The sequence below is a fragment of the Hyaena hyaena genome, unplaced genomic scaffold (assembly GCF_003009895.1).
Source record: "Hyaena hyaena isolate Hyena2069 unplaced genomic scaffold, ASM300989v1 scaffold_1187, whole genome shotgun sequence".
NCBI classification, from domain to species: domain Eukaryota; kingdom Metazoa; phylum Chordata; class Mammalia; order Carnivora; family Hyaenidae; genus Hyaena; species Hyaena hyaena.
Genome location: NW_024081819.1, coordinates 105,850 through 119,559, shown reverse-complemented (window position 1 = coordinate 119,559; position 13,710 = coordinate 105,850). Strand labels below are relative to the sequence as shown.

The 13,710-nt window shown below is 40.9% G+C and overlaps 1 protein-coding gene across 3 annotated transcripts in view; it reads left to right on the top strand.

Moving 5' to 3' along the window:
- The first annotated feature begins 49 nt into the window (after nucleotides 1-49).
- CUNH6orf201 (chromosome unknown C6orf201 homolog) overlaps nucleotides 50-13,710 on the top strand; it is a 30,856-nt gene continuing 17,195 nt past the window's right edge. For all 3 annotated transcript variants that reach the window (XR_005526593.1, XM_039222749.1, XM_039222748.1), the window contains exons 1-3: nucleotides 50-333; nucleotides 6,756-6,954; nucleotides 13,425-13,647. Coding sequence is in view for 2 of the 3 variants with exons in the window: in XM_039222749.1 (XP_039078680.1) it covers nucleotides 141-333; nucleotides 6,756-6,954; nucleotides 13,425-13,647 (615 nt within the window). In the remaining variant the exon portion in view is untranslated. The remainder of the gene's footprint in view (nucleotides 334-6,755; nucleotides 6,955-13,424; nucleotides 13,648-13,710) is intronic.

The following is a 13,710-nucleotide window of genomic DNA, read 5'->3' as shown; positions in this document are numbered from 1 at the left end:
AGAATGCCAAGCGATCGGAGACCAGAAAATAGATTCCATGATACCTTCTCCGAGATGGAGGAAGGTGTGGAGAAAGACCAGCTGTGGGGCACTCCACCCTTCCAACTCCTTATTTGTTCTTTGTAACTCAGTGGGTCATCATGGGGACAGCTGAGAACAACCACATTGTACTGAAACTTCCACTCCTTGACAAACCCAAGACACAGAAAAACTATGCCCAACCTGAGGTTCTGAATCACACCTTTGAGACTCTGTCTAACCTTCACAAACTGCTGCCAAATCTTATGATGGAGACACTCTATTCCTACAAGAGAGAAGCGGACAAACAAAATTGTATGTGGACAAAGGGGGAGCATGAACCTGTTTTAGTAAGCATACACGTTGTCTTGGTGCAAACTGCTTCTGCTTTTATTTATTTATTAAATATTTTTATTTGTTTTAAGAGAGAGTAGGCAAGCAGGGGAGGTGTACAGAGAGAGAGGGAGAGAGAGAATCCCAAGTAGGCTCTGTAAGTCAGCACAGATCCTGATGAGGGGCTCAGACTCACAAACTGTGAGATCATGACCTGAGCCTAAATCAAGAGTTGGTCTCATAACTGACTGAGCCACCCAAGTACCTCCTGGGTAAGAATTGACTTTACATGACAGGTGTGGCCAGTCCTTGAGAGCCATGGCCCCATGCATGCTGATTATGCTGTGGGGGCCCATGCTTTCTGAGCTCACTTCCCTTTCCTTTTATTGGACTGGTCTTTTATGAACCAAGAGAGGTCTGTCACTCTTCTTCAGACAAAGTCTACCTGTGGGATGATGGAACTAAGTGGGAAATCATCACTAAATTTTCAGGTTCAGATGTGATTTGAAGATGAGTAAGAAAATGTCCAAGTTGAAGGTCAGGCTTTGAAGCTTAATCCCTTTGCTCTATTTCCTGCTATTCCTTCCTCCCACTGTTCTTGTTATTCCCCTTCTCTCCCCACCAAGGATTACAAATGCCCCTCCCTTTCTGAAGTTTGGAGTGGCCCCCACTCCTGGAATTCTGTCTCGGCAGTTGATAACTGGACTGGTTTGAAGAATTGGGTGGGGCCTGCCTCCTGAAGTGTTTGTTCATGCTTCAGTGAAAGACAAAGGTAGCTGGTACCACTTGTGCCAATGAACTTTGAAAGCAAAATAGTAGCTGCCACAGTGGTTAGGATACAAGTCCTGGGGAGGAAGGTTTAATGGAAAATTCATCTACTTATATGCCGGTTAGTCCCAAGTCCCTGAATGCACAGTATCGTGAATTGATCCCAGTATCTAGATTACATTAAAAATTACATAAAAATGATCAAGGAAGATAAAAGCAACCTCCTAGAGTAGATAAATATTAAGACAGGCAATTCACCAGATGAAATATAAATTATCAGTAAGCATGAACACTGTTCAAACACGCTGGTAATCAAGGAAGTAAAAGATAAATCAAGGCAATATTTTTTAGGCCATCAGACTAGTCAGGTTTTAAAAGATCAATACTGGTGAACATGTGGGGAAGTTAATTCCCTCATAATGATTAGCATGCTAACTGAGTCAGGCTTTTTCGAAGATAATTTGAAAGTCTTTGCCAAAATTTAAAATGTATGTTACTGTCTTATTAAATGAGTTGAACTTGGCAAAGAGTAAGTAGAAAATAATTTTCTTTTTTGTCATAGCTTCCCCTTTGACCATTCTGTTGCTCTTTTGCTCTTCAGTCATCACCTTTGGGTGAAATTACAAGCAGATCTCATAGGTTTCCTAGTCATACAGATTACACTCATAGTAAAAAATACACTCTAATATCCAAATTGAAAACTTCATCTAGAATAAAACCTCTCTGCCCCCCACCACTCTGGCCTGACATGGACTCAGACACTGGGGGTGGTCCTGGTAGTACAGTGGGTTTCCTTTTCATTGTTCCATTCCCCCCCCCCCCACTGGCTGGTGTTGGGTTGACAAGGGTGAGGGTAGGAAGAATTGAAAAGCTTTTTTTCCTTGACTGTGAAATATCAGACTGGCACCTGTCATTCATACCTTCTAGAGGTGGCAGCTTTCCAAAGCTGGCCTCTTCTTTTCCAGGGGATTTGGTGGGTTCCCTAGCTGGAGGTCTCCCATTCCCTCCCATTGATGTTTCCTCTCATCCATCCCCACCCTTTCCCCAGCTTCTCTATGGTGAGTTCCCAACCCATATCAGCAGAGATCACCTTACTGTTTGACAGAGGCCCTTTTGAGATCCTATTCAAGATGACTCAGAACCAACCCCCTTCCAGGATCTTCACAGATGGGTTGTGGTAAATTCAACCTTCATACCTTTGCCCCGTTGGTAAAAGTACAACAGGTTCCCAACAGTGACCTCTTGTCTCTGTGGCCACAGGCAGCTGCGGTCCTAGTCGATTATCTTACACATTCTGAGGTGTTAGGGCTGAGTTGTGTCCCCCAAAATGGTATATTGAAGTCTTAACTCTGAAGTATCCCAGGATGTGAATTAATTTGGAAATAGGGTCTTTATAGAGATGCAGGCATAATTAAAATGAAGTCATATTGGGGCGCCTTGGTGGCTTAGTCGGTTAAGCATCCGACTTTCGCTTAGGTCATGATCTCGCGGTTCGTGGGTTCGGGCCCCGCATCGGGCTCTGTGCTGACTGCCAGCTCAGAGCCTGGAGCCTGTTTCGGAGTCTGTATCTCCCTCTCTCTCTGACCCTCCCCTGCTCACACTGTCTCTCTCTTTCCTAGAAATAAATAAAAATTTTTAAAAAATGAAGTCATATTGGAGTGGGGTGGGTTCCTAATCCAATATGTCTGGTCCTTGGACACAGAAGGGGATGATGGCCATCTGACAACAGAGGCTAAGATTGGACTGATGTATCTATAAGTCAGGGCAACACCAGGGATTGCAGCAAATACAAAAACCTAAGAAGAGGCAAGGAAGAATTCTCTCCTAGAGGTTTCGGTGGGAGCAAAGCCTTGGGCTCCAGTCCACGAACTGGAAGAACATGACCTGAGCCAAAGTCAGATGCTTAGCTGACTAAGCCACCCAGGCACCCTTAAAACACAATTTTGCCACTGAAAATGCATCCAGTGTTTATGTGAGGTTGGAGAAGTGGATTTTGATTTTCTAGTGATATTCCAATTGTATGTTGATTTCAACTTTGTTCCCTTGGCTTCCCAGTGTACACACTAATAGATACTGATAAACCTTTAGCAACGTGTAGTGTTCTTGCCATGTAAGAGTGCTGCTTGTGATCACTGACGTTCCTTGTTTCTGAGGTGTTTGGCTGCAGGGATTCTTCACTGGGGTTGGGAGCAATTTGAAAGAAGTAGCGGGTGCAGCTGAGGGGGACAGCATTCAGTGGAAGAAGTGCTTCCTCAGAGTCCTGAGTCTGTGCCTTGCAGGACATGCGCCCAAGGCAGAATCCAGTCACTGAAGGGACATTAGCCTCCAAGACCCTGAATTCTGTCTCATTTCCAGAATGCCATTTCTGGTGATTGCCTCAAAGGTACTTCTGGAGATGACCCTATTTCTCACGCTTTCATCTGTCAGATTATGAATTCAATAATGGATACCAGTGTCTCACCGTTACATGTCTAAAGCCATCTGTCTAGTAGAAATTTTCACCTGAGGCTTTGCCTGCACTAGACTATATGTGTTACCCAGAGCCATCAGAAGAAGGAAAGGAAAAAAAAAGGAACAAAAATTTGCAGTTAGAAACACGGGTTTTTCCCCCTGACTTTTAAATAATAGTTAAATCATGTGAACAACATAAAAGTGAGAAATGAGGATCCAGCGTACTGTAGGCATTTGGATCTACTGTGTCCAGATAACTGTCCCCCAAACATCACAAGCCTGGGCAAAGGGCCTTCTTCCTCCTCCCACCCCACGTCCCAGAACAGCAATGTAAAGGGCTATCCTGAGATTGGTAGGTACCGGTTTTATGCTGTTTAATACATTCTCCAGACAAGTTCTCTCAATGGCACCAAACGGAAAAGTAGGAAGTGGGAGGAATTTTAAAGCTTTTGTATATTGTTTTTAATGCTTTAGAAGCTACCTCTCTTGGTTAATTCATGGCTTCCCCCCCCCGCAGATGCTTGGGAAGGTTGCTTCATTGGATGCAGGGAGGGGCAGGGCAAACAGAAGAGTGGTTTTCACAGAGTGAGTGGGCTCAGGGAGGAGATGAGCAGAGCAGCTCTAGAAGAGGCTTGTGTGTGTGTGTGTGTGTGTGTGTGTGCGCGTGCACGCGCACTGTTCACTTGTGGGCTGGAGACTCTTGTGTGTGCATTAAAGACAATTATGAGATGTAAAAGCAACAAAGAATTTTAAAGCTTCAAGTTTTAAATTACTTATTTTTTACTGTCTCTGGCACACACACACACACACACTGGCTTGTGTACTGGTTTATATACATTATCTATGCTGATTTGTATTGCAGCATTCCACACACCAAAATTAGAAATTGGGGCACCTGTGTGGCTCAGTCAGTTAAGTGTCTGATTCTCGATTTTGGCTCAGGTCTTGATCTCACAGTTGCAGGATCGAGCCCTGCACTGGGCTCTTTGCTGGACATGGAGCCTGCTTGAGATTCTCTCCCTCTCCCTCTGCCCCTCCCACTGCCCAAATAGGAAAAAGAAAAAAAAAAAACAACTCAAGCAGCTCATAATCCAATATATCTAAAATTTCATCTATAAATTTATAATCAATATTATTTTATTTCCAATAATTTCTGGAGGCATCCCTACACTTTTTGTACTTTCTTTCAAAAGCAGAAAACTTTTTATAATTTCGGATAAGGCTGGCAGTAAGACTTAATTAAATACTCAAAGTGAGTTATCTGAATTTTTATCTTATTTTGGTGTGCAGTGCTAAATATAATTTTTATATTGGAGAATATGAGAATTTGTTATATTTGTTAAATTTCTTATCCTTTATAATTCATCCCTGATTCCTTGCATAAAGGATTTGAGGCAGTTTAGAATACCAAAGTATGTGTACACAACGAGAAAATAAAAAACAAGTCATTTGAGGCCCCTCAAAAATTATTTCTAGCTGAATGTCATCAAATACCTGAATTGGGTTAATTATTTCAGTCAAGTATTAAATTTTGCTTCCAGGGGTGCCTACGTGGCTCAGTCAGTTGAGCTCCCGACTTTGGCTCAGGTCATGATTTCATGTCTTGAGTTCCAGCCTCGCATCAGGCTTTGTGCTAACAACTCTCAGAGCCTAGGACCTGCTCTGGATTCTGTCTCCTTCTCTCTCTGCTCCTCCTCCACTCACTCTCTGTCTCTCTCTCAAACATGAACAAACATTAAAAAAATAAGAAAATTTAGCTTCCAAACTGACAACCAAAGCAAACCATGCTATTCCTATCATGTCTGTAAGGGCTTCTGAGTGCAGTGCTACCTCCCTCCCCCCTGCCCTATCCCACCCCCCCCCCCCCCCCCCCCCCCCCCCCCCCCCCCCCCCCCCCCCCCCCCCCCCCCCCCGGCATGGGATCCTGATTTAATTCACTGCTTCTAGGAGCAGTATGTGAATGCTGTCTGAGCCAGGCCTGAGGCCACTGGGCAGGAGCCCCAGATTCCAGCCGTTTTTTACTCACTTGGAATGATTTGCAGGCCTCTAAAGATCAATCTGTTAATCATTACCTCATTTAGTCAGATTGCCAAGCAGTGGCCCCTTGGGCCGATTCTTGGTTCTTTGGGGTCTGTGCCAACTACCCTGTCTGGGACGGACCATCAGTAGTTCAGTCTGAGAAACAACGGAGGCTAGCTGAGTTCTGAACTAATTTCTACGTAGGGCCGCCCTGGATCACTGGGGATCAGCTTCTCTTCCTGCATTAGGATGATCATGGGACTCTTATTTTCTAATATCCCCCAGCTGTACTGCAAAGCCATTCACAGTGTAATGGGAAAACTGGCTTTTGGTTCTCAAAGTGCTAACAGTTGGCAAAGAGAGAAGCTTACACTACAGTGTAAGTCACCTCTGTCACCAAATCCACCATGTAGTTCTACTGACTTCCTTTCCTTCCCTCCCTCCCTCCCTCCTTCCCTCTCTTCCGTTCTTTTGGTAGCAGGGCTGTTTTGATTAAGGAAGCAGTATACTGTATTACATTCTGGCACAAACTCTTTGTCCCACCGCAGATGAGTGATTTGGTCAGGGGCCAAACAAGGTCAATGTGAAGCAGTGGATGTGATGTAAATGCAGAGTATGGTTAATCTCTCTGAAGATCAAAATGATGGTGCAGTAAATTGCCATTAATTTTAGAATCATGCACAAATTACTTAAACAAATTTCAATATTTGTGGTGGGTATTAACACACTGGAGTTCATCCATTCATTCATTTATTAGCTGTGCATCTATTAGATGCCTAGGACTAGGCTAAGGTCTGAATGTCACTCAGTAATATTTTTGCAGTGAAGGAATGGCAGAGTTCAAGAGCAATTAGGGGTGCCTGGGTGGCTCAGTGGGTCAAGCGTCTGACTTCCGCTCAGGTCATGATCTTATGGTTTGTGTCGGGCTCTGTTCTGACAGCTCAGAGCCTGGAGCCTGCTTCAGATTCTGTCTTCCTCTCTCTCTGCCCCTCCCCCAGGCATGCTGTGTTCCTCTCTGTCTCAATAAGAAATAAACATAAATTTTTAAAAAAAATAGCAATTATTAAGTGGTATAAATATTCATTCTCAAGCTAATGCCATGTTACTCTTGCTATGCAAAGATGGAAAGGAACACTGAATTGTATGAATGTTTATTTTGTTACTAGCTCAGAATTCTGAATTCTCTGGCTTAGAAAGGATCTTAGCAAGACATCAGTTTCCAAAAGAGATTAATCGGACCCCCAATCCAAGTAGCATGCCCCTGTGGAGAAGAAAATCCATCAACAATGCAAATCGTGGGTGGAGTAAATGTCAATTATGGAATAAAAGCCCTGAGGAGCCTCTGATGTCAACCATAGTTGTCAGGTAGGTATCTACTTTTTGTGTGATGCAGGCATATTTAGAGATAATATAGGGTGAACACAAACTCTTGCCTTAGCCAAAAAATGTCTTAATGTGGTCTTTGAGATATATGGTTAGCATGAAAACATTGCTATGTATGTGCTATGCACATTAGCCCCATTTTCACACACCTTCATTGAGAGAAAACTCACGAAGACAGGAGGCATGTGGGTCTCCCATGGGCCATTGCATTTCACATTAGTGAGCATAGATCTAGCAGGGCTGGGCTGGGATTCTTGGAGAGGGACCCAACTGTGGAGCTATGGGGCTTTTATGCTGCATGTGTCAGGAAGCACCAGTCCACCCCTAGCATGACCAGGGCCTAAGATACAATATTACAAATGGTGGAACCTTAGCTTTATCTGTAGTCTGCTAGATTTTACACTGATGGAAATGGGAGCCATTTCAGGGTCTTAAAAATAAGGGCGATAACGATCTCATATGAAACCTCCCTGGCCTCCGAGGCCAGGGTGGAAGCAGGAGAGGGATGGTGGGTGTCAGACTGTGTGGGAACAGTGGGGATGTGGAATTGGTTGGGATTCTGGCACTTAAAGTTGCTTTGGTTTCCTTGGAAAATTATCTGTTAGTACACTTCCTTCCCTAATAATGCCAGACAGATGATGTTTCCAGATTTGTTTCTTCAGTATTGCTGCATGTATTGCTATACAATACCTAATAAGTGATTTCTACATTTAGCAGCTAGTAAGTATTCAAAAGTGTTGTTGCCAGCCTGACAGAAGAATATATAATTTGCTATAAAGACGGAGTTCTCTCTGCTTTGAAGGTAACACACAGGGAGAGGTTTCCAGCTCATAAATTTTGCCTGTACTGGAAACTCCCACTGAAATCATTGTCCTATGGAAAAAATTTTCTCATCTACAACCCCACCCCCCCTCCCCAGTGTCCTCAGTGGCATAACTTGACAATTAGATTTAAAAATCCATTATCAATGAAGGCAAAAAAATGTTATAAAAGAATTAGAATGATGGTATTTCCTCCTTGGACAATACAAGGCACTAAACTTGTGTTCAGAATAAGGATAGAAGTTTTTTTAAGTGATGATTCCTGATTACTCAAGATTATTTGACCATACTTTGCAGCCTTGTAAAGAAAGAAAACAATAGTTTATACACCTCAATTTCAGGCCACAATGTCTTGACATGAACTAATATATTTTACTTTACATCCTAGTTTGTTTGGTTTCTGAAAATACAGATTGTTAGAACATAAGAAATGACATATTTATTCACATTTTCTTCTACAAGCATTTATTTGTTTTCCTTAAAAGGTAGGACTGGTAAAAGCAGGCATCTTTTCATTGTTCTTAATGTAAGGGGAAAATAATTTCAGCATTTTGTTGGCTATTGGCTTTTGCAGGTTACTTTTATCGGTTTGAAGAAGTACACTACTGTTGTTGGTTTGCTTAGTTTCTATCTTAATGGATATTGAATTTTGTCAAATGCTTACACTGTATCTATCGAGTTGATCATATTTCTTTTCTATTAGTATGGTGAATTGCATTGCTTTTTGAAAATATTTTTATCATGGTGGAATGTACATAAAACTTCCTATTTTTCCCAATTTTTAAAGTGTACAGTTCAGGGGTTTTAAGTACTTTTACACTGCAGTGCAACCATCACACCACCCATATTTCCAGAACCTTCACATCTTCCTAGACTGAAACTCTGGACCCATTAAACACTAATTCTCTATCCCTGGTCCTTCTAGTTCCTGGCAAGCACTATTTTACTTTTTGCCTCTATGGCTTTGCCTAATCTAGATACCTCCAATCAGCGAAGCAATACAATATTTGACCTCGTGTGTAGCTTATTTCACTGAGCAGAAGTCCTCAAGATTCATCCACATTGTAATGTGTGTCAGAAGTTCCTTGCTTCTAAAAGGCCAAATAATATTCCTTTGTAGGTATATGCTATATTTTGTTTTATCCAAACAAAACCCCCACCATTTATGGAAAAGATCATCTTTTCCCTATTGAATGGTCTTGGCACCTTTGTCAAAAATCATTTGTTCATTAAAAATAAAATCGTGATCATATATGCAAAAGTTTATTCTGAGTTTTCTATGTTATTCCATTGGTTTATAATGGAATCATATGATTATATATTGGAGTTCTAATATTTGGTGTGTAAATGTTTATAACTGTTATATCTTCTTGCCTTATTGACCTTTTTACCATTATGTCTTTATCTCTTGTAAGAGTTTTCCAGTGTCTCTTTTTTCATTAGCATAGCCATCCCTGTTCTCTTTTGCTTACTATTTGCATGGAATATTTTTTTTCATCCTTTCATTTCTAACCCAAGCATGTCCCTAGATCTAAAGTGAGACTCTTTTAGGCAGTATATACTTGAATCCTGACTGGCTTTATTATGCATTCTATCAGTCCATGTTTTTTGGAGCATTTAACCCATTTATATTTGAAGTAATTACTAATAGGGAAGTGCTTACTTTTGCCATATATACCTCATTTTCTCCATGACTGCTTTCTTTTGTGTTTAGTTGATTTCTTGTACCAACACATTTTGATTCTCTTTTCATTTCTTTTTGTGTATCTTCTATGGACATTTTCTTTGTGGTTTACATATAACATTCTAAAGTTGTGACAATCTATCTTAAATTGTTACCAACTCAACTTCAATTGTCTAAGAAAACTCCTTTAGAACTCTGCCCGTTATTGATGTCACAAACTAAATCTTTACATATTGCATACCCATTAACATAGATTTATAATTCCATCGTATGCATTTGTCTTTTTAATCCTATAGAAAATATGGGTGCCTGGGTGGCTCAGTCAGTTAAGCATCTGATTCTTGATTTCGACTCAGATCATGATCCCAGGATTGTGGGATCTAGCCCCATGTCAGGCTCTGCACTGAGTGTGGAGCCTGCTTGAGACTCTCTCTCTCTCTCTCTCTCTCTCTCTCTCTCTCTCTCCCTCCTTCCCTCTGCCCCTCTCCCCTACTCACACACTCTCTCTCTTAAATAAATAAACAAATCCTATTAAAAATAAAAAGTGGAGTTTCAAACCCAAATTACCATAATTCAATTTTTATATTTGTGCATGTATTTACCTTTACTGGAGAATTTTATATTTTTATGTGGCTTTGAATTACTATCTAGCTCCCTTTCAACTTGGATGCTGTTAAGTATTTCTTGTAGGGCAGATCTAGTGGTAATGAACAACCCCAGGTTTTGCATTGGAAGGTCTTCAATTTCTCCCTCATCTTTGAAGTGCAGTTTTGTCAAATGTAGAGTTATTAGTTGATTTTTTTTTCTTTCAGTGCTCTAGATATATCCCACTGCCTTCGGGACTGCAAGGTTTCTGCTGAGAAATCTGATTATCTTATCAGTGATCACTTTCTATGATGAGCTGCTTTTCTCTTGACGATTTTACTAATCTTTGTCTTTGCCGGGTGTGATTACAATGTGGCTCATTGTAGGTCTCTTTCTGTTTATCCTACTTCTAGTTCATTCATTGAGCTTCTTGGATTTGTATATCCACATCTTTCCTCAAATTTAGTCATTCTTTTTTTCAAATAATCACTCTGTCCCTTTCTCTCCTCCTCTTCCACCTGGGACTCCCATCACGTGTATAGAAGTTGGCTAGATGGAGTCTGTCCCCTAAGCCTTTCAGGCTCTATTCACTTAACATTCGTACTTGTTTTTGCCCCTCAAACTCGATCCTTTCAAATGAACTCTCTTTAAGTTTGCTGATTTTTTTTGTCTACTTGTTCAAGTCTGCTGTTGAGCTGCTCTAGTGAATTTTTCCAGTTATTGTAATTTTCAGCCCCAGAATTTGTTTAAAAAAAATGTCCACCTCTTTGTCAATACACTTTTATTAGTTTCTTCACATGCTGTTTTCCTGATGTCCTTTTGCTCTCTATCCATGTTAGCCATTAGCTCTTTTGAGGTATTTGACATTTGTTTTAAAATCTTTGTCTAGTAATCAGGTGCCTTTTTAAAAAAAATCATTTCTGGAATTTTTGCTCCTTTTGGCCATGTTTTTCTGCTTCTTTGCATGCCATATGACCTTTTGTTGAAAAGTGGGCATTTGCAAAAACAGGCCCCTCTTACACTGATGGGTAAGACCGTTCTTATTAATGGGCTCATGAGTCTTCAATCAGCTTAGGCCTTCTCAGGTCTTTTCTGGGCATGCTTCTTGTCTAGGCTTGTATGTTTTACTTTACAATTTTCCCTCAGCTTTTAAATGTCTTAATTTCCTGAAGAATCTCCAGCTTGTTCTTAGGGACTTAAGTGTTCTATTGTATTCCACTGTTTTGTAATCTCTCTCATCCATGGGTCTGTAGTCAGCTTGTACTTTCTGTGTGTTCCATGGCCCACATCTAATGTGGTTTGTTTCACACCCAGACTATGGTAGTATTTCCCTTCTCAACTTTGACTCTGGCAAGACAGCAAACAGTCCCTCAGGCAGACCACAGATAGGTCAGAATGTTGCAAACAAGTTCCACTCTGCTCCTTCCATCCCAAGGGAGGGAGCCAGGAATCAGGTGAATTCCTTCCAACCACACCTTGCAGGGGAGTGGGTGAGGCAAAGGCAAGTAAAAATGCCACACAATTTCTTATAAGTTTCATGTGAATTTTCTTTGTTGGACATTCATTTGTTTGCTGTAGGTATTCAGTTTCTGTAGTTGTTTATTTGATGTTTCTGTGAAGAAATGAGGGCCCAAATCTTCCTACTTCACCATCTTGCTGATGCCACTATTTATTCATCTTTTCCCAGTATTTTCTTTTGTTTTTCACATTGTTTAATTTCTGTAGATCTACCTTCCAAGTTTATTGACTCCTTTATCACTGAGTCTGTTAGCAAGGCTCTTCAGATCATTTTTCGTAAATTTCAGATTTTCAGTTCTAAAGTTTATGTTTGCTTCTCCTTTTGTAGGTTGTGTTTCTGTGCTGAGAAGCCACATTGTTTTAATTATTCAAGTGTGCTTTACTTTATGGAACATCATAAAAACTGGTTTAAAGCCTTCATAGGACAATGCCATCTAGGTCATCTCAGGATTGACATGTGGTTTTCCTTCACCTGAGTGTTCACATTTGCATGGTCTTCTGCATGTCATTTGGTGTTGTACCATGGACAGTAAATATTATGTTGCTTGGATCCTGGGTCCTATTGACATTATCTGGAGAATGTTGTGATTTTTGTTTTAGCAAGTAATCAACCTGCTTAGAGACTACACCACTCTGTCCTGATCTTGTGTGGGTAATGATGAAAAATCCCAGTGCAGTTTCCAAAGCCTTTACTGTGTTGGCTTTAGTCTGTCCACTCATGAACCTGAGACTTGTGTGTGTTCATACACAGAGTTAGGGGATCTCTCTCTCTCTCTCTCTCTCTCTGTTTGGAGATTGTCCTCACGCTTACTCTCTTTCCCCCAGGGAATCCTTTCCCTGATTAGAAAGGGGTTTTCCTTTACTTCAGACTTTATTTGGCCAGCTGTACCTTGGCCACCACTGCACAGTTTAACAAGGTCTGCCTTTGCATGGAAGTCACATGCTCAGGTGGGCCCAGCAAACTGATTCCTCGTTTCCCACCATCTGAGAAACTCATCCTTGTGCAGTTGCTTCTTTATATTTCGATGCCCCAACACAATCCATCTGCTTTCAATTTCAGCATCTGCAAGTAATTGTTTTGCATATTTTGTCCAGAGATTTTAGTTGAAATTAGTGGGAGGGTAGGCAGTAGTTGGCTCATAGTAACACAGTATACCTGGAACTCCCTGCAACACTTCATGAGTTTGCCTCTGGAAGAGCTACTTAAATCCCTGTGCCTCTACATCCCCGCTTGTTAAATGTTTGCAGCAACAGTACCCACCTCATTTTTAACTTGTGGCATTGCCTTTTGAGGGTAAAATGTGATGATGGGCCATCAAATACTTTCAACAAACAGTAGGTGCTCAGTAAACAATGGCTATTACTATTCATATATTTTCAATAAGACTGAACATTTTGGATTATGATTATTGGAATAAAAAAAATGAAGTCCTCAAAAGTTACAGGTTCAGGGGGTTGACTACCTGGATGCTGTTACTTGAAGGAAAGATTGAAAAGGAAAGGGGGTATTTAGAAAAGCAAAATATTCCATGTTGGTTTTGTAGCTGGTGGAATGATACCCTCATCCTTGTCAACTAATAGATATGGCGCTAATCAAAGCAGAGTTGCAAGGGCAGTTAAGGTAGCTTGCAGATATGCCTTTCATAACATACCACATTAAATAAGAATGTATGTAACTATGTAATAATTAAGTATATAATTACTGATCCAGAACACTGCTTTTATTTCCAGTAAAATATCCCAATTCTCCCTTCATGCCTTTCTAATTAAATTATGGGGAAAATGGAAATAAGATTCTTGTTTATTTTCTAATAGTACTACTGCCCCATTTGCTCCCTTGCTAGATGGTTGAAAAAGAACATGCAACCTACCGAAGACCTCCAGTCGGTAATCCAGAGGTTGTCAGTGTTTGGGCCAATTAAGTCAGTTACCTTCTTTGGACGGCAAAGTGCTACTGTGGTGTTCCAAGACATGACTTCAGCTTGTAATGCTGTGAATGCTTTTCAAAGTAGGACCCCAGGCACAATGTTTCAGTGTTCCTGGCAACAGCGCTTCATGTCAAAAGATGTAAGACTCATTATGACCAAAAACCTATGTAGATTCATGCTTGTTTTATGTATAATTTGTTTT